The 24,478-nt window shown below is 44.4% G+C and overlaps 1 protein-coding gene across 17 annotated transcripts in view; it reads right to left on the bottom strand.

Moving 5' to 3' along the window:
• ACACB (acetyl-CoA carboxylase beta) overlaps positions 1 to 24,478 on the bottom strand; it is a 166,099-nt gene that overhangs the window by 87,966 nt on the left and 53,655 nt on the right. For 16 of the 17 annotated variants that reach the window (XR_013522094.1, XR_013522091.1, XR_013522092.1 and 13 more), the window contains 10 exons: positions 22,098 to 22,230; positions 17,808 to 17,946; positions 14,512 to 14,621; positions 14,072 to 14,153; positions 12,149 to 12,247; positions 10,330 to 10,439; positions 10,106 to 10,216; positions 6,782 to 6,991; positions 5,971 to 6,141; positions 525 to 686 (listed from right to left, as the gene is read on the bottom strand). Coding sequence is in view for 12 of the 17 variants with exons in the window: in XM_035257508.3 (XP_035113399.1) it covers positions 525 to 686; positions 5,971 to 6,141; positions 6,782 to 6,991; positions 10,106 to 10,216; positions 10,330 to 10,439; positions 12,149 to 12,247; positions 14,072 to 14,153; positions 14,512 to 14,621; positions 17,808 to 17,946; positions 22,098 to 22,230 (1,327 nt within the window). In the remaining 5 variants the exon portion in view is untranslated. The remainder of the gene's footprint in view (positions 1 to 524; positions 687 to 5,970; positions 6,142 to 6,781; positions 6,992 to 10,105; positions 10,217 to 10,329; positions 10,440 to 12,148; positions 12,248 to 14,071; positions 14,154 to 14,511; positions 14,622 to 17,807; positions 17,947 to 22,097; positions 22,231 to 24,478) is intronic. The other variant, XM_078337200.1, reaches the window with a different exon arrangement.

Genomic DNA, 24,478 nt, shown 5'->3' with positions numbered 1-24,478 from the left:
AACATGGTAAAACCCCATCTCTACTAACAATACAATAATTAGGCCAGGCTCACATGGTGGCTCAAGCCTGTAATCCAAGCACTCTGGAGGCCAAGGCGGGCAGATCACCTGAGGTCGGGAGTTCAAGACCAGCCTGATCAACATGATGAAACCCTGTCTTAAAAAAAAAATTAGCCGGGTGTGGTGGTGGGTGCCTATAATCCCAGCTACTTGAGAGGCTGAGGCAGGAGAATAGCTTGAACCCAGGAAACAGAGGTTACAGTGAGCCAAGATCACAGCATTGCACTCCAGCCTGGGTGACAGAGTAAGACTCTATCTCAAAAATAAAAATAGAAATAAATAAAAATCTAATAAATCCAATGATCCAATAAAACATAGCATGTCCCTTCCTGTGCCTCAGTTTCCCCATTTGTAAACTGAGATGCCTGGATAGCATGTGAGTGTCTCTTCCCAGCCTAACATACAGGGTCCCCCACAGGCTGGGAGATCTGAGATGGCAGAAACACAGGGGCCCCATGACTTGCCTCATCTGGGTTTTCACTGGTGATTCTGGCAGCAATGACGTGGCCTCGGGCGAGGGGAGGGTTTGAGGGGGTTTCGAAAGAAATGTGAGTCACTCCCCACGGCGATTCTCCGTATAGAAGCCGGATGTCCTTCAGCCGGTGCAGAGGCACACCCATGGCAATCTAAAATCAAGAGATCCAACCCACAGACTGTCAGTCCTACCAGAACACGGCCCCAAACACCAGGCACAGTGGCAGATGCAACAGAGGAAGGGGTTCAGTCAATGATTTAGGGTATATGGGCACTACTCCATAGACAACATGGTACTCTACTGTGGCCAGAGAGGCAAAGAAAGAAAAGAAAAAAAGCCGTAGGCATGAATTTTTCACAGTGGAGCAAATAGCACAGTTGCGAAAAGAAAAAATATTTATGAAATAACATCACACAAGAAAATACACTCATCACGTAAAAGTGCTAGACTTTTAGGGCTAGGGAAGGTGAGAAGTAACAGTGTTGGCTGCAAACTTAAAAGAGGTTTTTGTAAAGGGCACCTGAGGGAGAAACTGGACATAAAGAATGGGTAAAAGGTAGACAATTATGGAACCAGCTTAACCAAATTATCAAATTTAATATCTGGTGCCTCATGATGGGATGTATTAAGGACACAACACCTGTGTCATACTCTGCCAAAATGCGTAGCAGGAATCGAACCAGGGAGAAACAAGTCAGAGAAATCCAGAGTGAGGGACATTCTGCCTGAACTCAAGAAGGCCAGTGTCCACGCCTGTAATTCCAGCACTTTAGAAGGCGGAGGCATGCAGATTGCTTGAGCCTAGGAGTTGGAGACCAGCCTGGGCAACATAATGAGACTCCATCTCTACAGAAAAAAATTTTTTTAAATTAGCTGGGCATGGTGACTTGCACCTGTGGTCCCAGCTACTCAGGAGGCTGAGGTGGGAGGATCACTTGAGCCTGGGAGGTTGAAGCTATAGCAAGTTGTGATTGCACCACTGCATTCAGCCTGGGCAACAGAGTGCACCGCTGCACTCCATCTCAAAAAAAAAAAAATTAATGCTAATGTCAAGGATGAAAATAGATTATGGAATGCTTTCAGATTAAAGAGACATGAAAATAAAATGGAATGTGTCACCCTGGGTTGGATCTCAGATTTAGGGGTCAAACAAAAAACAGCCATAAAGAGACATTCTTAGAATAATAAGGAAAATATTTAATGTGAATGGTACATATTAGATATAGATGTGGTATCAATGCTCTGTTTTCAAGTGTCATAATGGCACCAGGATATTGGACCAGAATGCTCTTGTTCTAGAAGGCCCTTAGACTAAAGTATTCGGAGGCGTATGTTACAAAGGTTCACTCAAATCATTGCTCAAAAGATTCAGCCCATGGCCGGCCACGGTGGCTCATGCCTATAATCCCAGAACTTTGGGAGACTGAGGTGGGCAGATCAGTTGAGGTCAGGAGGTCGAGACCAGCCTGGCCAACATGGTGAAACCCTGCCTCTACTAAAAATACAAAAATTATCTGGGCATGGTGGTGTGCACCTATAATCCCAGCTACTCGGGAGGCTGAGGCAGGAGAATCGCTTGAACACCGGAGACAGAGGTTGCAGTGAGCTGAGATTGTGCCACTGCACTCCAGCCTGGGTGACAGAGTGAGACTCCATCTCAAAAAAAAATTGAGCACCCCAAAATTAGACAAACAGACAGAGGAGAGACAAAGCAAATGTGGCAACTGATAGACCTACATGCAGGGCATATGGGTGTTAATTGTATCATTCTTGCAACTTTTTTGAAATCTTTCAAACTCAAAAAATAGAGAAAAAATTTTTTAATTCTGCTGAAGGAAGAAAGAGGAAGGGAGGGATAGAGAGAAGAAAGAAGGAAGGATGGAAGAAAACAATTTAAAAATTTAGAGAAGAAATAAAGGGCATCCAAATTGGAAAGGAAAAAGTCCAATTATCCTTGTTTGTAGATGATATGATCTTATAATTGGAAAAACCTAAAGAATCCACCAAAAAACTATTCAAACTGATAAAACAAATTCAGTAAATTTGCAGGATGCAAAATCAACATATGAAAATCAGTAGCATTTCTATATGCCAACAGTAAATTATCTGGAAAAATAAATCAAGAAAGTAATTCCATTTACAATAGCTACAAATAAAATTAAATATCTGGAATAAACTTAACCAAATAAGTGAAAGGTCTCTATAACAAAAAGTATAAAACATTGATGTAAGAAATTGAAGAGGACACAAAAAAATGGAAATATATTCCATGTTCATGGTTTGGAAGAATCAGTATTGTTAAAATGGCCATATTATCCAAAGCAATTTATAGATTCAATGCAATCCCTATCAAAATACCAATGACATTCTTCACATAAATAGAAAAAGTAATCCTAAAATTTATATGGAAACACAAAAGACCCAGAATAGCTGATACCATCCTGAATAAAAAGAAAAAACACTGGAGAAATCAAATTACCTGACTATGAGTTATACTGCAGAGCTACAGTAACCAAAACAGTATGGTACTGGCATAAAAACAAACACATAGACCAATGGGACGGAATGGAGAACCCAGAAACAAATCCATACATCTACAGTGAACTCATTTTTACAAACTTGCAAAGAATAAGCAGTGGGGAAAAAAATCTCTTCAATACAAAAAATGGTGCTAGGAAATCTGGATATCCATATGCAGAATCATCAATGAAGAACCATAAAATCTTCAAATCAGAATGGATTAAAGACTTAAATTTAAGACCTGAAATTATGAAACTTACATTGGAGAAACTCTTGGGAACATTGGTCTGGGAAAATATTTATTCAGTAATACCCCAAAGGCAGACACAACTGAAGGAAAAATGGGATCACATCAAGTTAAGAAACTTCTGCACAGCAAAGGAAACAACAAAGGGAAGAGACAACTCACAGTCTGGGAGGAGACATTTGCAAACTATCCATCTGACAAGGGATTAATAACCAGAATACATAAGAAGCTCAAGGATGAGCATGGTGACTCAAGCCTGTAACCCCAGCACTTTGGAAAGCTGAGGTGGGAGGACTGCTTGAGCCCAAGAGTTTGAGACCAGCCTAGACAACATAGCAAGCCCTTATCTCTACAAAAATTTTTTAAAAGTTAGTTGGGCATGGTGGTGCACACCTGTAGCCCCAGCTACTCAGAAGGCTAATGTGGAAGAATCACTTGAGCCCAGGAGGTCAAGACTGCAGTGAGGCATGATGGTGCCACTGTACTCCTGCCTGGGCAACAGAGCAAGGCCCTGTCTCAAAAACAAAAAAGAAGCTAAAACAACTCAGTAGGAAGAAAGTCTAACTAATCCAATTAAAACTAGACAAAAGATCTGAATAGACATTTCCCAAAAGAAGACATCTGAATGGCAAACAGGCATATGAAAGGCACTCAACACCACTGATCATCAGAGAAATGCAAATCAAAACTACGAGGCATCGTCTCATTCCAGGTAAAATGGCTTTTATCCAAAAGACAGGCAATAAGAAATGCTAGCAAGGATGTGGAGAAAAGGGAACCCTCGGACACTGCTGGTGGGACTGAAAATTAGTACAACCACTATGGAGGACAGTGTAGAACTACCATACAATCCAGCAATCGTACCGCGAAGTATATATTCCAAAGGAAGGAAACGAGCATATGGAAGAGATAGTGGTACTCTCATGCTTATTGTGTCACTATTCACAATAGCCAAGATTTGGAATCAACCTAAATGTCCATCAACAGATGATTCAATAAAGAAAATGTGGTACAGGCTAGGAGCAGTGGCTCACACCAGTAATCCCAACACTTTGGGAGGCTGAGGCAGGTGGATCATCTGAGGTCAGGAGTTTGAGACTGGCCTGGCCAATATGGTGAAACCCCATCTCTACTAAAAATGCAAAAATTAGCCGGCATGGTGGTGTGCCCCTGTAATCCCGACTACTAGGGAGGCTGAAGCAGGAGAATTGCTTGAACCTGGGAGGTGGAGGTTGCAGTGACCCAAAATCACACCACTGCACTCCAGCCTGGATGACAGAGCAAGACTCAATCTCAAAAAGAAAAAAAGAGGAAAGAAAAGGTGGTACGTACATACACACAATGGCATACTATTCAGCCATAAGAGAGTGAGACCATCATTTGCAACATGGATGGATCTGGAGAACATTATGTCAAGTGAAATGAGCCAGGAACAGAAAAACAAACTTTGCATGTTCTCACTCATCTGTGGGAGCTAAAAATTAAAACAATGGAACTCACAAAGACAGAGAATAAAATGATGTTTACCAGAGGCTGGAAAGGAAGAGGTAGGAGCATGGAAAGAAAGGATGGTTAATGGGAGCAAAACTGGAGTGATTGATAGAATGAATACGGCTTCGTATTTGATATAGTACAACAGGGTGACTACAGTCAACAATAATTTATCATACATTTTCAAATTAACTAAAAGAGTATAATTGGAATGTTCATAACACCGTAACACAAAGGATCAATGCTGGAGGGGATGGATACCCATTTACCCTGATGTGTAAACATTGCAGGCCTGTATCAAAATATCTCTTGTACCCTATAAATACATACACTTACTATAGAGCCATAAAAATTAAAAATAAAAAGAAATTTAGCGTTCCCTTTAATCCAAAAGTTTATAACTCTGGGTCACATATTCTTAACATGGGTGATATTGCCTCTGAAGAGACAAATATTTGTTCTTGGGAGTGACACAAATCTCACTCTTTTTATGAATAAAGCACAGCTATAACTACAATATCCAAACAGATATGTGGTATATATCTGTGATATTAAAATTTCACAAGACAGGAATTAGGGTATAAACGTGTTCAAAGGCTCCTTGTGGGAAGTGGTAACGATAAAAAGGTTAAGACACATTTCTTTGGGTCTATGAATAGGTATCGGGGGTCCATGAATGCCATGAAATTGTATAAAAGATATTTTCGCCCAGCATGGTGGCTCAAGCCTATAATTCCATCATTTTGGGAGGCTGAGGCAGGCAGATCACCTGAGGTTGGGAGTTCGAGACCAGCCTGACCAACATGGAGAAACCCTGTCTCTGCAGAAAAATACAAAATTAGCTGGGCGTGATGGTGCATGCCTGTAATCCCAGCTACTCAGGAGGCTGAGGCAGGAGAATCGCTTGAACCGTGGAGGCAGAGGTTGCGGTGAGCCAAGATCGTCTCATTGCACTCCAGCCTGGGCAACAAGAGCAAAACTCCATCTCAAAAAAAAAAAAAAAAGATATTTTCCCAGGGAGAACTGTACCTTTTACAGGTTTCTCAAAGCACTCTTTGGCCAGTCATTCCCCTGGGACAGCCAGCCAAGAGATGGGCGGGATGGACTAATGGGAGCAGAACATGGCCCCCGCAACCCAGGGCAGAGAAGTCCCAGGGCCCTGAGCCAGTTTTCTCACCTGTAGCTGTGCGGCCGGCAGATTGACGTCAGCGATCATTTCTGTGCAGGGATGTTCCACCTGTAAGCGAGGGTTCAGCTCCAGGAAGTGGAAGCTGCCGTCCTGGCTGTAGAGGTATTCCACTGTCCCTGCACTCACATAGCCCACGGTCTTGGCCAGGCGGACTGCACACTGCGAAGAAACAGGAAGTCTCCTCGGGGAACTGTAAATGACTATGAGTTCCTTCACCAAATGCAGACCGAACACCTGCTACGTGTAAAATATTTGGGGACTGGCTAGGTGTGGTGGCTCATGCCTGTCACTCTAGCGCTTAAGGAGGCCAAGGCAGGATGATCACTTGAGGCCAGGAGTTCAAGACCAGCCGGGGCAACATAGCAAGATTCTGTCTCTACGAAAAAAAATTTTTTTTAATTAGCACGACATGGTGACATGTGCCTGTAGTCCCAGCCACTCGGGAGGCTGAGGTGGGAGGATCACTTAAGCCCAGGAGTTAGAGGTTACGGTAAACTCTGATTGCACCACTGCACTCCAGCCTGGGCAACACAGTGAGATGCTCTCAAAAATGAAAAGAAGAAAAGGGAGGGGAGGGAAAAGGAGAGGTAGGGAGGGGAGAGAAAATAAACATTTGGGGACTTCACAGATCAGCTAATCCAATAAACCTTTGTGATGCTGAAATAACCTCTAGAATGGGCCCTCCACCTTTTGTTGGGCATCCATGCCACCATCCAGCCACACTGATGGTAGAAAGTTCTTCCTGACTGAGCTGAGAAGGCTCCCTCTGAAGCTGCTCCCTGGGCTCTGAGAAACGTACCTGCTCCATGAACTCGAACACGGCCAGCGGGGCAATGGTGGCCGGTGCCTCCTCAATGATCTTCTGATGCCGCCTCTGGATGGAGCAGTCTCGACCAAACAGAGACACAGCGTTCCCATACTGGTCGGCGAGGATCTGAACTTCCAGGTGACGGGCGTGCTGGGCCAGCTTCATGAGAAAGATGGGCGAGCCTGGGATCTCACTCTGTACCTGTCGCGGAAGCAGAGAAGCCTGATCTTCATGGGGAAACCACCTCTGGAAGCTTCTGGAAGTTCTCCGGAGAGAACATAAAACAAAAGCAGTACCCATCCAGGGTTAGCGTACCCATCCAGGACTCTGCCGATCTCTTTCTTTTGCTGTCTCAAAGACATAATATTCTGTGGAGTCCTGATAAGTAAGTAACAAGGGAGGGGGAGGGCCCCAGGTGGGGAAGAACAATGTACACCTGCTCTGAGAGATGGCTAATCACAACCCCAGGACATAACGACCTCATAGCCCCTCCTCCAGCACCACCCTATAAAACCTCCCACTAGCCCTTGTCTCTTTGCAGACAGCCCCTTCTCTGCTGTGCTGCCCGTTGCAATCTTGCAACATATTTTCATACTTCCTCCAATAAATCTGCCTTTCTTTACCTATCAACTGTGTTGGTAAATTCCTTTACCATCTGCCCTACCAGCCCCAGATAGTCACTACCTGCAACATATTCTCTTTTTTAAGTTGAACTTTGTGAAAATGGTAAAATGTCCCTATGATCACATCCCATAAAGAAAATACATTGTTAAGAGTTTGACATCCAAACTGGCTTTCTTCTAAGCATACATCAACACATACAGAGAAAGTTTCTTTTAATGAAAATGGGACCGAAACACACTAATCTGCGGTTGTCTTTTTCTTCACTTACTGCGCTTTCTCAGCAGCTCTCCTGGGTGGAATCTAAGGACAAAAGAGCTATAAGGCATTGTTTCATAGGCATGTCTTCTAGAGATTCGTAAAGACAGTACAAAAGGCAGTATTCAAGCACAATGATTCCTAAGACAATTTAAGTTTAAAAAAACAATTTGCACTATGCATGGGATGAACTCACTTATGAAAAAAGGAATAAAGCAACTGTATGAATGTCTATGTAAAAGTATATACAGTGACAGTGCTGAAAAGAGACACCTGCCAGCTGTAACAGTGGTTACATCTGAGAAAGGAGAGTTGGAAGGTGATGGGGAAAAGGGGTTTTCCTTTTTTATTCTTTTCTTTTTTTCTCAGATGGAGTCTCGCTCCTGTCGCCCATGTTGGAGTGCAGTGGCGCCATCTCTGCTCACTGCAACCTCCACCTCCCGGGTTCAAGCGATTATCCTTCCTCAGCCTCCCGAGTAGCTGGGACTATAGGCAAGCGCCCCCCATGCCTGGCTAATTTTTGTATTTTTAGTAGAGATGGGGTTTTGCCATATTGGCCAGGCTGGTCTCAAACTCCTGACCTCAGGTAATCTACCTGCCTCAGCCTCCCAAAGTGCTAGGATTACAGCTGTGAGCCACTGCGCCCGGCCCCTTTTTTATTCTTAACACATCATCACTGACTTGATTGACTTTTTACATTAAGAACATATTCACAGTGCACTCATGTAAGTAGAATAAAGAAGCTTGGGAGTTTGCGTGCACATGGCGGCCCGGGGTATGTGGTAACTCTCTATTCTTTCTGCTCCATTTTGCCGTGACCCTAAAACTGCCCTAATAAATAAAGTCTATTTTTTAAAAAGCAAAAAAGCTTTAAAATCTGTATTACCCACTAATCCAATATGGAAACCAGGACTGAATCCTGCAACAGCAAAGGGACATTAGTGCAAAAACTGATGAAATTCAATCTAGTCTGGAATCTACTGAACAAAAAGTGCCCATGTTAATCTCGTAGGTGCAAAGTGACATGGAGAGTGCCAACGAGTGAAACTGGGTGAAGGGTAGATGTGAACTTTCTGTTCTGCTGCTGCGACTTCCCTTTTAATATCAGTTCCGTCTCTCACCGAAATCCCCAAAACACCTGCACACCCTAACAGAGATACCATGGCAGTGAACCTGCTGCTTTATGTAACACTCACATATTGCCAAGAGTGGTATAATTAGTAAAACTCTTCTAGAAAGCAATATCGATACGTGTTTGAAAGTGCACGTAAAGTGCATGCTATTTAACCAAGTTTTTCTCCCCAAGTCTTTATTCAAGAAAATAATTCAGAAGAAAAAAAAGAGCTAAGTGTTATAGTACTAAATATCATATTATACTATAGTATTACTGTATAATTATTCATAATAACAAAGTGGAAATAAACTAAACAGTTAACAAAAAAGGAAAAGTTTCATAAATAAAGCTATAGCAACATATAAAATACTGAGTAATCATCAAAATAGTTGCCAGGGCTGGAATAACAAAATAACAATATTCATGATATACAATTTGGAATATTTAAATGCAGAACAAAATTTTGTGTAGACTGAATACAACTCTTTAAAATATACATATTTTAAAGAAGAAGGTCTAGAAGAAAACCTAGAAATATTAAAGTTGTTTTAAGAATGGGAAGATTGTCAGGATAAATGTTTTCTAAACATTGCTAATGACAGACATAAGGTTTTAAAAGAGGAAAACTAGCTACCAGTAGTAAATATGCAATTCATCCCTACAGTTAAAATTGATCAGGCACGGCGCAGTGGCTCACGCCTGTAATCCCAGCACTTTGGGAGGCCAAGGCGGGCGGATTACTCAAGGCCAGGAGTCTGAGACCAGCCTGGCCTATGTGGTGAAACCCTGTCTCTACTAAAAAGACAAAAGACGAGCTGGGCATGGTGGTGCACACCTGTAATCCCAGCTACTCGGGAGGCTGAGGCACTAGAATCGCTTGAACCTGGGAGGCAGAGGTTGCAGTGAGCTGAGATTGTGTCACTGCACTCCAGCCTAGGTGAGAGTGAGACTGTCTCAAAAATAAAATAAAATAGATCATCTAGAAACATTAGAAATACCAAGAGTACTAAAATTTATAAAAATACATAATTCCTCCATAGGCCAACATAGTCACAAACAGCTATTTTGATCCTGTATGTCTGAAATCGTTTCTAGATGCACTGATTTATAGACTTGAACCTAAAAGATTCTGTAAAGATCAACACAAAACCGTGGTCTTTTCTGAGTAAAAATGTACACATTTGTTGCGAAATACAAGACAATGATACATCCAGCTCCTACAAATGTCTTCTTGACTGTCACAGAATAATAAGAGAAATAACCTGGCAGCCCACAAACAATGCCCAAAGACAGATGCAAAAGACACAGCAATAACTGCTCACTTGTCTGAAAAGGATTGGGAAGTCCTCCGCACTCTCAGCTTTCCGGATTCCCTTCCCTCCGCCACCTTCAGAAGCTTTGATCATCAATGGAAAACCAATTTTTTCTGCTGCCTGGGTGCAAAGGATAAACAGACCTCTTTAGAGGTTAGGCAGTTGCCAACTGCTACCAGGACAAAGAGGGGGTTCAGTTCTGGCCCCTTGGCCCCTGCAGGCTCTGCATTTACCTCCAAGCCCTCGTCTACATCTTTCACGCAACCCTGGTCATAAACGTCTTCTGGTACACTGATTCTTTTCCCTTGCTGCAGATCATCTTCTGTCCACTCCACTGTCAGGCCTGGAGAGTCACAAAGAAAGCTGATTCCTCCCAAACCCGGGAGAAACACACACAACCCAGAAACCACAGGGCCTCTCCCTGCCGACGTAGTGCTAGACCTGGGCTTCTGGACCAGTGGAATGCAGACACATCCCTTCAGTTTCTCACAACGGCTTTTTATTTCCTCAAGAACTAACCCAACCTTGAATAAGAAATCAAGCTTAAGAAACTAACTGCCGGGCGTGGTGGCTAATGCCTGTAATCCTAGCACTTTGGGAGGCTGAGGTGGGGGATCACTTGAGCCCAGGAGTTTAAGACCATCCTGGGCAACATAGTGAGACCTTGTCGCTACGAAGAAAAGATTTACAATTAGCCAGGCATGGTGGCCTCAGCCTGTAGTCCCAGCTACTCAGGAGGCTGATGCTGGAGGATCACTTGAGCCCAAAAGGTCAAGACTGCAGTGAGCCATGATCATGCCACAGTGACAGATTGAGACTCTGTCTCAAAAAACAAAATAACAAAAAAAGGAAAGAAACTCAGGCTGAGTCTACCAACAACAACCATATTAATCTAAACCCCCACTCAAAAAAAATCCCAATTCTACCTTATGGAGTCATTTATATGTGAATAATTATTTTCCAAAACCATGCAAAGATTTAACAAATGAAAACAAATTTTCCATCCCAAATTTTAAATTCAACCTTTAGGGGAAAAAAAATCAAATTTAATAGAAAACTTCTGAGACTCTCCTATTTATTTTTTAATTTGTCCTAGAAATTCCACGGTTGTTAGGAATTTATCCTTAGAAAATTATTAAAATGCACACATAAATTTAGCTGTAAGATTATCAAAGCTACATTCCTTTGAATATCTTTTTAAATCAGAAAAAATAAATTGGAAACCACCTGAATTGTTTAACTATGAGGACTGTTGAGTAAATTATGACACATCCTTAAGATACAATCCTATGCAGGCATCTTAAATGATATAAAGTGTATTTTTCACACAGAAAGATATTCATTAGCGGGAAAAAAAGTCACAAACTAAGAAACATAAGATGGGTTGTGGTTTCCTTTTAAAAACAGGATCTCATCACCCCGGCTGGAGTGCAGTGGCACCATCACCATTCACCATAACCTCGACCTCCTAGGCTCAAGCGATCTCCCACCTCAGCCTCCTGGGTAGCTGAGACTACAGGCATGCACCACCATAACCAGTTAATTTTTTTTTTTTTTTTTACTTTTTTAGAGATGGAGGTCTCGCTATGTTGCCCAGGCTGATCTTGAACTCCTGGTTTCAAGGGATCCTCCCACCTCAGCCTCTTAAAGCACTGGGATTATGACAGGCATGAGCCACTGGCCAAGATCTATCTTATCTTTCTTTCTTTTTTTTTTTTTTAAGAATATGCCTAGAAAAAGGTTGGAAAGGTAGATACCTACAATATAATAAATGTTCAACACTGGATTCAACATATTCACAGGATTATGAATGATTTCCATTTCTTTTTTGAACCTCTGATATTTTCTAAATTGCATACAATAAATTGTACCACTTATTTACTAATTTAAAATTTTTAAATATTTTGCTAGTGGGTCATTAGGAAAAATAAAAAAGTAAGTAACATTTGCAAGGGAAAGAATTGTTACAAGCATACTTCTGACACCCCGCCTGCTCACATTACCAAGACTGGGCTGAGAAGCTCCCCCAGAGGGAAACTCAGGGCCCCTTACCACTTCCGCTCCAGGGCAGGGTTGGGATCTGTAGAGTCTGGGCCACGATGGTGGAGGCAATCTTATCTCCTAAGGCCCACATGGCCTCACTGGGAGGGCCTGAGGAGTTGGGGACAAGAAGGGAAACAGAATCTAGTCAGCCACACAACCCTTGAGGCTGAATGCTGATCAAGTACATGGTGGTGGGGCCAGGTGAGGAGAAGATGACAGAGAAAAGTTCTCAGGTCCCAGCTCTCATGGAGCTGAACCTCACATCAGTGAAGAAAAAAAAAATCTGTTTAGTGTGCTATTGCATCAGTCAACTTTCAACATATGTGGACTGTAAACCTGTTGGCAGTTACAACCCAGGGTACAGTAGCATACAAAAAATTCACTTTGGAGGGAAGGCAGAAAACTAGATCAAAGAGGTAAGCTAGCAGCTCAAAGAGCTGAACCATAGGTTAGCAAACCCTTTCTATAAAGAGTCAGATGGGAAATATTTTCAGTTTTGCAAATCTGCAGGTCTCTGTCACAATGACTCAACTTTGCCAGTGTAGGGAGAAAGCAGCCGTAGGCAATACATAAATGAATGAGCATGATTGTGTTTTAATAAAACTTTATTTACAAAGGCAAGCCACGGGCCAGATTTGGCCTATGAGCTGTAGTTTGTCCAGTGGGCTGGACCATCAACCTCCAGAGGAATTAAGACTGATAATGAGAGTCCTGGGTGATTGTTAGACAGGACAGATGCCCATATGTACTCAGAGCCCACAGACAAAGAAAACGTCAATGGGCATGGGACGCCTGGCTGACCCTCAGGTGAATATCAGATATTGATCTGTGCTGAGCTGCTTCACATTTGGGCAAGTCTACTTTCAGACTCACACGTAAGGAGCAGCAGGGATTTATTACATGATAGTAAATGATTCCCCTAAACTACACAAGGACATCAACATAATGACATATGAGAATCTGTTATATGGGTAAATTCATGTCACGGGGGTTTGTGGTGATGAAATACAGATTATTTCATCACCCAGGTACTAAGCCTTGTACCCAATAGTTATTGTTTCTGCTTTTCTCCCTCCTCCCACCTTTCACCCTCAAGTAGTGTCTGCTGTTCCCCTCTTCATGTCCATGTGTTCTCATCACTTAGCTCCCACTTATAAGTGAGAACATGCAATATTTGGTTTTCTGTTCCTTCATTAGTTTTCTAAGACAATGGCCTCCAGCTCCATCCATGTTCCACAAATGACATGATCTCAGTCTTTGTGATGGCTGCATAGTATTCCACAGTGTATATGTACCACATTTTCTTTACCCAGTCTGTCACTGATGGGCATTTAGGTTGATTCCATGCCTTTGCTATTGTAAATAGTGCTGCAATAAACATTCGTGTTCATGTGCCTTTATGGTAGAATGATTTTATATCCCTCTGGATATATACCCAGTAACAGGATTGTTGGGTTAAATTGTAGTGCTGTTTTTGGCTCTTTTAGGAATTGCCATACCACTTTCCACAATGGTTGAACTAATTTACACTCCCACCAACAGTGCATAAGCGTTCCCTTTTCTCCACAATCTCATCAGAATCTGTTATTTTTTGACTTTTTAATAACAGTCATTCTGACTGGGAAGAAATGGTACCTCCCTGTGGTCTTGATTTGCCCTTCTCTAATGATCAGTGATGTTGAGCTTTTTACATACGCTTGTTAGCTGCCTGTGTGTCTTTCTTTGAAAAGTGGGCAGCTCCTAATTCCATGACTTGGTGGATTAGCTGTGTGCCCTCCCACCCTGGGACTCACTCACTCCTCACAATGAAAGTGTGAGGTGGGAAACCAAAGAGCCTCCACTTTTCAGGACAGGAGTAGAAAGAAGGTCAGACCCAACGGAGTGTCCCAGCAATGCCCCAATTCCCATGTATCTGGTGGGGACACACTCTACCTAAGAAAGCAACTCCGTTCTTGCACAGCAGCTCCGGAAGTTTAGGGTTTTCAGAAGCATGGCCCCAGCCAGCCCACACCGCCTGCAAACACAGAAAGGGGTGAGCAACAATCTTCCTTCAAGAATATGCCTCTCAGCAGGGTGCAGTAACTCACGCCTGTAACCCCAGCACTTTGGGAGGTCGAGGCAGGAGGATCACTTGAGCCCAGGAATTCAAGACCAACCTAGGCAACATGGCGAGATCCCGTCTGTAAAAATTTTTTTTAAAAAAAGAATATGCTTCCCATCACCAAAACACTCTTTTCTGGATTATATGAACCCAGGAATTTGGAGCCTTGAACCTGGACCCTCTCCCCCTAGTGAACTGTGGAACTGAACTGTTCTAGAACCCAGGAGCATCATCCCACTGTGGGCACACTTGTGCACCCTGCTCCAGTTACCTGCACAGGGATTCTCTTGGCAATGTCCACAATCAGCTCCACGTTGGCATAGTTGTTGTTATTGGGCCCTCCTGGGACAGGAACATACTGATCCGCCATCTTGATGTACTCTGAAATTCAATGGGAGGGAGAAGGAAAGCACTGATGAGACGCTGACATCAATGGCAGAACATTACCAGATGCGACTGTGCACAGCCAGGAGAGCAGAACCATGCAGATGTTCATGGCAACAATGGACAAACACATATGGAAACGTAAAGAAAAGGCCAGGTGCGGTGGCTCACGCCTGTAATCCTAGCACTTTGGGAGGCCGAGGCGGGCAGATCACCTGAGGCCAGGAGTTGAGACCAGCCTGGCCAGCATGGCAAAACCTCATCTGTACTAAAAATACAAAAATTAGCTGAGTGTGGTGGTGGGCACCTGTAATCCAAGGTACTCAGAAGGCTAAGGTGGGAGAATCACTTGAACTCAGGAGGTAGAGGTTGCAGTGAGCCAAGATCACGCCACTGCACTCCAGCCTGGACGACAGAACGAGACTCCATTACATAAAAAAAAAAAGTTTAAAGAAAATGAAATATGATTTTAATTATATGAATCGGGACCAGGCCTGGAAGGCCCAGAAGAGAACAAAAAAAGGAAGGAAGTAATCTGTCAACAGATTGGGATTAAGGTGAGTTTTTAAAAAATTTTTCCTATTTGAAGTTTATCTTAATATTGTTTTACCATTAAATAATAAAATAGGGTTGGGCATGGTGGTGCCTGCCTGTCATCCCAGCACTTTGGGAGGCTGAGGCCAGAGGATTGCTTGAGGCCAGGAATTCAGACCAGTTTGGGCAATACAAGGAGACCTTGTCTCTACAATAAAATAAAATAAAAAATCCAAAAAAAGCAGCCAGGAATGGTGGTGTGTGCCTATAGTCCCAGCTACTTGAGAGGCTGAAGCAGGAGGATCACTTGAGCCTGGAAGGCGGAGGCTGCAGTGAGCTGTGATCATGTCACTGCACTCCAGCCCTGGGCAACAGAGCAAGACCCTGTCTCAAAAAAAAAAAAAAACCCTAAAGCAAACAAACAAATACACAATCTGAGTTTTAAATTATGGTAAGAAAAAAACCCCATAAACTTTATCATCTTAACCATTTTTGAGTATACAGTTCAATAGTGAAGTATATTTATATCGTGAAGCAAATCTCGGAACTTTTTCATCTTACAAATCTGAAACTCTATACTCATGAACACCACCATTTTTCTCCCTCCCTGAAGTCCTTGGCAGCCAACAATCTACTCTCTCTCCCTCTCTATGAATTGCATTGCTCTAGTTACCCCTTATACATGGAATCACGAGTATTTGTCTTTCTGTGACTGGTTTATTTCACTTTTTGTGACCAGCACAATGTCCTCAAGGTTCACCTGTGTTGTAACACATGACAGGATTTCCTTCCTTTTTAAGAATGAACATAATACAGTGTTTTGATTTTAAAATACTCCTACTCTTTAAGCCAGAAATTCCACATCTAGGAATATGTCCTTTAAAAAACCACACATTGACCGGGTGCGGTGCCTCATACCTGTAATCCCAGCACTTTGGGAGGCTGAGGTGGGGGGATTATCTGAGGTCAGGAGTTTGAGACCAGCCTGGCCAACATGGTGAAACCCCAGCTCCACTAAAAATACAAAAATTAGCCGGTCATGGTGATGCATGCCTGAGGTCCCAGCTACTTGGTAGGCTGAGACACAAGAACTGCTTGAATCCCAGAGGTGGAGGCTGCAGTGAGCCAAGATCATGCCACTGCACTCCAGCCTGGGTGACAGAGCAAGACTCCATCTCAAAAAAAAAAAAAAACCAGCAACAACAACCCACACGTCAACGAGGCCAAGGTCAAAGAAAAGCCACTGAGCAGTGTTTTGAACCAGGAAAAGTCAGACCCAATCCAAACACGGGTTGGGACATCTGTACTATGGAATTTGCTAAGATCCTGAAATTGAACAATGGGGCACTTTATATGCAAATACAGAGAGAAATCCCAGAGCAGTTGTTCTTCCCGGCCTTTCTGCCTATGTTTCTCACACACACACAAGTGTTGGCCAATGGGGAGAACCCAGAGATGACGAACTGTGTGGCCAGACAGGCTTCCTATCCTTGTCCAGTTTCTCCTTTACGTTAGAAAAGATAAACAAGAAAATAAACACAACAGTTACAGACTCACATCAGTGCTGGAAAGGAAATAAATGAGGCTCTCTCAGAGAGATGCAAGGATCATGTTGAGACCTACAAGTTGGGTGGGGAGGGAGTCCACTGCACAAAGGGCTTCAGCCTCCTGAATAGCTGGGGCTACAGGCACATACCACCATACCTGGCTAATTTTTAGGGGATATATTTAATAGAGACGGGGTTTTGCCATGTTGGGTACACTGGTCTCAAAACTCCTGGCCTCAAGTGGTTCAGCCACCTCAGCCTCCCAACCTGCTGGGATTACAGGCGTGAGCCACCGCGCCTGGCCTGAGTTATGTTTTCAGTTTTATGCTGTTTTGCTTTGTTTGAAACAGAGTCTCATTCTGTTTCCCAGGCTGGAACGCAGTGGTGCAATCACAGCTCACTGTAGCCTAGACCCCCTGGGCTGAAGCGATCCTCCCACCTCCGCTTCCTAAGTAGCTGTGACTACAGGTGTGTGCCACTATGCCCAGCTAGTTTTTTTATTTTTATTTTTTGTAGAGATAGAGTCTTATTATATGGCCTAGGCTGCTCTTGAACTCAAGGTCTCAAGTAATCCTGCCACCTCAGCCCCCTAAAGTGCTGGGATTACAATGCAAGCCACCACTCTGGCCAAAGCTTTTGTTTTTAACAATCTTCAGAAAACACAACAGAATAAGTTATGTTTTTAAAAGGTCACTTTGGCTGCTGTGGGGAGTATAGCCTATAAAAGGATAAGACTGTTCAGGAAAAAAAAGCAAATCATCCAACAGTTATTTATAGAATAACTCATAATAAACAGACAAATGAGCAGAAGAATGAAAAAATGACTGAAATACAAGTACATACACCTGCAGGAAAAGAAACAGACCCTGATCTGCTAGAACACAGATGTTTCTCAAAGATGGGATTTCCTCTCTGCATGTTAATCATCTGCTTTTTTGCAATGTACATGGGTTGTTCTTGGTATCAGCAGACATTTTAATTAAATGAAGAAGGAAGGACAAATAAACACAGACTCATGAGAGGTCCTGACCTTCACAGGGGAAGGAGGCAAGGGCAGGCAAGCATGGGATGTGGTGGGGGGAGAGGGTCCAGGCCCAGGTACCTGCATTGGCCTTGAGGTCCTCGGGGGTCACCATCACAACAAACCGGATGGCCCGCTCATTTCGGAACATCTCATAGGCCCACCTGCGGATGGAGCGCATGCACTTCACAGCAGCAATCCCATTGTTGGCAATAAGCACCTGCAATGCAAGATGAGGGAGGAGCCGGAGATGCATGTCTACCTTCGCTGGGGGCCGCCTGCTCCCCCGAGTCCACCTCACAGCTCAGAGCCTCCTGCCGCCCCCGCAGCACACCACTCCTCCTGGTATTTCTAGGCATTTCTATGGCACACAGCCTGGCACGGAGCAGGAGCTCAAGGTCTGCCAGCCGTATGAATGCATCATCAAATGGATGGATGAATGGATGGGTAGATAGATGGAGACATGGATGGATGAATGAATTTTACATATATATATATATATATATATATATATATATATATATGTATTTTTTTTTGAGACAGAGTCTCGCTCTGTGTCCCAGCCTGGAGTGCAGTGGCGCGATCTCGGCTCACTGCAAACTCCACCTCCTGGGTTCAAGCAATTCTCCTGCCTCAGCCTCCAGAGTAGCTGGGATTACAGATGCACATCGCCGTGCCCGGCTAATTTTTATATTTTTAGTAGAGATGGGGTTTTGCCATGTTGGCCAGGATGATCTTGAACTCCTAACCTTGTGATCCACCCACCTCGGCCTCCCAAAGTGCTGAGATTATAAGTATGAGCCACTGTGCCCAGTGTTGTTTTTTTTTTTTTATTTTTTATTTTGAGACAGAGTCTTGCTCTGTTACCCAGGCTGGAGTGCAGTGGTGAAATCACGGCTTACTGCAGCTTTGACCTTCCAGGCTCAAGTGATCCTCTCACCTCAGCCTCCCTGGTAGCTGGAACTACAGGTGTGCACCACCACATCCTGCTAATTTTTGTATTTCTTGCAGAGACAGGGTTTCATCATGTTGCCCAGACTGGTCTTGAACTTGAATACAAATGCAGGCTGGGCTCAAATGATCTCCCCACCTCAGCCTCCCAAAGTGCTGGGATTATAGGCATGAGCTGCTGTGCGGAGTCCAATGAGTAATTTTTTTATTCCTTTGATTTCATCATGATCACCCTTAACACTTAACAGTATCTTACAGTACAATGTGCTTTACCTGCCTCATTTCATATCATCCTCACAACAGTCCTTTGAAAGAGGTTTCACTATTATTTCTCTTTGGGGGTTAAACTATTAAAACTCAGAGGAGTTAATGCACCTGCCCCAGATCACACAGCAGAGTGAGGACTTGAGCCTTCCACAGTCTCACCTGTTCTCTGAACTGCCCTCCACGGCTGTCTATGTATTCTAAAGGTTAAAGGTCTCAGTTGCAGTAAGGAGAAACAGTGGTCAATGTTGGTTGTCTCCAACCACAGACAGCAAAAACAAGGGTCCTGGTTTCAATTCCCAGTTTTGTCGTGAACTTGCTGTGTGGCCTTGTCGTACCTCTTTATGTGGACGTAAAGCCTCTCTGAGAGGGAAACACCCTTTCCCTCTGAGCTTTATGTCCACATGAAGAGGTACAACTGGCCGATCTCCTAGCCATGTCTCTAAAAAATAAAACCAAAGGTCTAGTTTTTTATTATTTTCTTTGTTTTGTTTTTTTGAGACAGGGTCTCTGATATGGCTTGGCTGTGTCCCCACCCAAATCTCATCTTGAATGGTAGGTCCCATAATCTCCATGTGTCATGGGAGGGACCCAGTGGGAGGTAATGGAATTATGGGGGTGGTTACCTCCATGTTCTACTGATAGTGAGTTTTCACGAGATCTGAAGGTTTTATACAGGCTTTACTCCTCTTGCTCGGCACTTCCCCTTGCTGCCACCTTGTGAAGAAGGATGTGCTTGCTTCCCCTTCCACCGTGACTGTAAATTTCCTGAGGCTAACCCAGCCATGCTGAACTGTGAGTCAATTAAACCCCTTTCCTTTAAAAATTACCCAGTCTCAGGTATGTCTTTATTAGCAGTGTGAGAACTAATTCAGTCTCTGTCATCCAGGCTGCATGCAGTGCAGTAGTGCAATCATAGTTCACAGCAGCCTCAACCCTTCCAGTTCAAGTGATCCTCCTGCCTCAGCCTCCTGAGTAGCTGGGACTAAAGGCATGCGCCAGCACACCCATCTAATTGTTTTATTTTTTGTAGAGATGGGGTCTTGCTATGTTGCCCAGGCTAGTCTCAAACTCCTGGGCTCAAGCGATCCCCCCACCTTGACCCCGCAAAGTGCTGGAATTATAGATGTGAGCCACCATGCCCAGCCCTTAGGTTTCTTGTTTAAAAAAAAAAAATTAGGCATATGGCTTCAAAGCTTGACTTACATAGAAATTCATTCATTTTAAGGCCTCCTTCACTGCTGTCTAATCTTCAAGATGGCCCTGAAGGGTAAGTCTCATTAGAGGTTTGAGATGTGATCACCTGTTACACAGAAGGGTAAACTGAGCCCAGATCTCACAACCCATGAGTGGCAGCACTAGAATTTGACCTCAGGGTTTCTGGTTCAGGTGAAATGTTCTTTCTACCCTGTCAAAAAATGCCTCTTGGGAAGAGATGATGAAATGGCTGGGCTCTGGCTTTCTCAGTTGATTACCAAAACAAGGCTTAGTCAAGAGGGAAGGACTTTGATGACCCAAGGATAACCCAGTTACCCTTGGCCCCATACATTCAGAGCAACAAATGTGGGAGCACCATGGGGGAGAGGCTGCTGCAGGCCAGCTTGTGGCTCTAATCCCCACAGCAGCAGCTTTCCCACGACAAGTGTAGAAGAGAAGGCAAGCCAAGGTCAACTCCTAAGCCAGAAAGTGTAACAGCTCCGGGCTGAGGCCTTCTGCAGCTGCCTAAACCACTGGGTTCCCGAGAATTCCATGCTAGCTACCAAGTGGGTTGGGTATAAAACAGTCTCCTGGTGAGCATGACAAAAATGCAGCTTCTGGATCTCCACCCAGGAGAGTTTAAATCCAAGGGTCTGGAGCACGGTGAAGGAATTTGCTTTTTCAACCATTGAGACTAGTGGTAAAGGCCAGGCATGGTGGCTCATGCCTACAATCCCAAGACTTTAGGAGGCCAAAGCAGGAAGATCACTTGAGCCCAGGGGTTCAAGACCAGCCTGGGCAATGTAATGAGACCCCTGTCTCTAGAAAAATAAAAAACAAAACTAGTAGAGCATAGTGGTGCACACCTATAATCCCAGCTGCTCGGGAGGCTGAGGCAGGAGGATCACTTGAGCCCCGGAGGTCAAAGCTGCAGTAAACTAAGATTGTGCCACTTCACTCTAGCCTGGGCAACAGAGCAAGACCCTATCTCAACAAAAACAGTAACTAGAAAAAAAATGACCAGTGGCAGCCAGGTTTGGGAACCTGTGTCCTGTGTGAGTCTCTGTCACTCAATACTGCACTTAGTATGCTGGGTTGAGGGTGGGTGTTCTGGAGCCCACCTCCACCACTGGGCAAGCAATCTCCCCTCTCTAAGCCTCCATTTCCTCATCTGTAAAACAATACCCACTGACCAGGCTGAGGGAATGGCTAAATGAGATACAATGACGTAAAGCAGGCCACAGGATACCTACCCCGGCACAGGCCCTCAATCAGTGGCAGCTGCCACTGACATTGTTATTATTATCATGGCCCTGCCCTACAGTAAAATGGAAAAGAACAAGGTCTTACTGCCAAAGTGATCTGGGTTCAAATCCCAGCTCCACCTCCCACTAACTACCTGACCAAGGACGACCAACATCAAATCTCTGAATGCTAGTTTCTCCATGAATTCAATGGCAATCATCAAGCAGTATGCATGTAAGACCCAGGGCCTTATGCAGATGGAATAGGAGGCAATGTGAAAGGCCTTCTGAACTGGCAAATCGCAGCTACTTCCCTTTCCTTACTGCCATTCTAGTAAGTGAGTCTCCTCTCCTCAAAGCAGCTGTGAACCTCAGGAATGCAGAGCTGGGCTTATGCTTCCCATCTAGTAACCTAGAAAGCGGCCCTCTTCCCAAAAACACCCAGAGTTCTTTGCAGGAGCTTCCTGACCACACCCAGAGGTCTCAGTTTCCCCATCTGTGAATGGGGGCGATGCACCTGTTGCATTGGGTTGTTGTAAGAGTGAAAAGCTCACCAAGTCAAGCACCCAGCATTAGGTGTCACAAGAGGGTGGCCTTCACCCCATTTCTACAGCAGGCAGAATGAACCTGAACCCAATTCTCCCACCTCCATCTGAGAGGAGAGGTCCCTGCACCCCAACCTGGCCCCGCCCAGAGTATTGAGACCCATCTGTACCTTCTCGATGACCCGATCCCCCCCAAAGCGTGTGACAAACTCAGCAGGAGAAGCCACGGTAAAGTCTCTGTGTAGGTCCAGCTTCTTGTGTTCCCGTCCCCTCTTCACCAGGTGGAGTCCCGACATGCTCGGCCTGCAGAGTAAGAATGAGGGACAGATGTGCACGAGGGAAGAAGCCCGGGAGCCTCGGGTAGGAGGGAGGACTCAGAGCTCAGCACCTGTAAAACCAGTGGAGCAGAAGAGCCGAAGTGCACCAGACCCCCTCTGCTTTGTACTTGCTGTCCAGAGCCCCTGAAGCAATTTATAAGGAGGCTCAAGGGCAGGAAGCACCCTCTCTATTTTTTTTTGAAATGGGATCATTCTGTCACCCAGGCTAGTATGCAGCGGTGCAATTGCAGCTCACTGCAGCCTCGGCCTCCTTGAGTAGCTGGGGCCACAGAAGTGTACCACCGAGCCTAGCTATTTTTAAATTTTTTTTTTGAGACGGAGTTTCACTCTTGTTACCCAGGCTGGAGTGCAATGGCACGATCTCGGCTCACCGCAACCTCCGCCTCCTGGGTTCAGGCAATTCTCCTGCCTCAGCCTCCTGAGTAGCTGGGATTACAGGCACGCGCCACCATGCCCAGCTAATTTTTTGTATTTTTAGTAAAGACCGGGTTTCACCATGTTGACCAGGATGGTCTCGATCTCTTGACCTCGTGATCCACCCGCCTCGGCCTCCCAAAGTGCTGGGATTACAGGCATGAGCCACCGCGCCTGGCCCTTTATAAATATTTTTGTATAGATGGGGTCTCACTATGTTGCCCAGGCTGGTCTTAACTCTTGATGTCAAGTGACATCAAAGCCTCTCAAAGCATTGGGATTACAGGCGTGAGACACTGTACCCAGCTGAAAGCACCTTAAGAGGCCAGCTAAGGCCAGCACACCAACTAGAAGGAGCAGTCTCTCTACCTGTCCCAAGGTAAATGTTTGGATTTTTAATCCTAAATTAATTTTTACTTTACATGCCCATCATGTAGGAGTCCAAACAATACTAAAAACCTTATGACAAGGGTGAGAGTTTTTATTTCAGAAGTTTTTTAATTTTATTTTTTGTAGAGACAGGGGTCTCACTTTGTTGCCCAGGCTGGTCTTGAACTCCTGGCTTCCAGCAATCCTCCGAACTCGGCCTTCCAAAACACTGGGATTATAGGCATGAACCACCATGCCCAGCCCACAAAATTTCTTTGGAAAACTGAAAACAATTTTTTAAATGTTCAACAAACAAAACAGGCTTCCTGCCCTGTCCTTCCACACCAGAGGAAATTGATGCTGATGTTTTCTCGCCATTACGCAACTCCATAGTGATACAGAACATGTGTGTACAATGTTGAGTCATCCACGTGGGAGAGCATCTATGGCCTTCTCCTCCTGAGAGATGTGAATTCAGTTCTCTCATACAGCCACCCCGTTAGCTCACCTCCACCAGCTGATCAATACCATAGAAGGCTACTGTCATTTGGCAAACTGGGTACTCAGTGTTTTACTAGTTCGTTATCATTATTCACATATGAGAGCTGCAGTGTACCAGATTTTAGTTCCTTTCTTTTTGCCTTTTCCTGGAGTTAGTGATTTTTTTCCTTCACTCACCCCACTCCTCCTAATAGATTCCCAATATATATAAGATAATTGATCAGGCCACATGTGGTGGCCCATACCTGTTAATTCCAGCACTTTGGGAGGCCAAGCAGGGAGGATTGCTTGAGCCCAGGAGTTTGAGACCAGCCTGGGCAACATAACAAGACCCCATCTCATTTAGAAAAAAAAAGGTAATTGATCAGTTCTGTGTTTTTTCCACTAGTGACACCTCTCCTGGAGGCTTCTGTTCTCCTTTCATCAGTAATGGCTGTCCTCTAGGCCCCTACAACACCATCGTTTTGGGGCTTCCCTTGGCTGACATCCCTAGAATTCCCTTTGCCTTTCCTTGGGGTTGCATTTCTAATTTGGGGGACTGGGCAGCTCATCTCTCTCGGTAGACTTCCTTTTTTTTCTGGGGCACATCCTCCAGTAGTTTCATCTACTTAACAAGATGGTAAAATGGCAGGGTGCATGACAATGATGCCCTCAATTTCCCTGCCCTCTTCCTGGCTGGGCTTCCTCATCACCATTGCCCTGGAGAGTCCCTTTGAGTCTATGTTGGATCTCCTATGTCTTGTCTCGTGTTGCTCTTCCTTGGTTTACCCTCTGGTTTCAGTGGAAGACATCCTCAAGTAGCTTTCTAAGAAAGGCTATTCAGGGCCATGTACAGTGAATCATGCCTGTAATCCCAGCACTTTGGAAAGCTGAGGAGGAAGAATCTCTTGAACCTGGGAGGTGGATGTTGCAGTGAGCCAAGATCACGC

This window comes from Callithrix jacchus, chromosome 9 (assembly GCF_049354715.1).
Source record: "Callithrix jacchus isolate 240 chromosome 9, calJac240_pri, whole genome shotgun sequence".
In the NCBI taxonomy this organism is placed as follows: Eukaryota; Metazoa; Chordata; class Mammalia; order Primates; family Cebidae; genus Callithrix; species Callithrix jacchus.
Note: the sequence above shows the minus strand (reverse complement) of the source record. Positions and strands in the feature narration are given on the sequence as shown.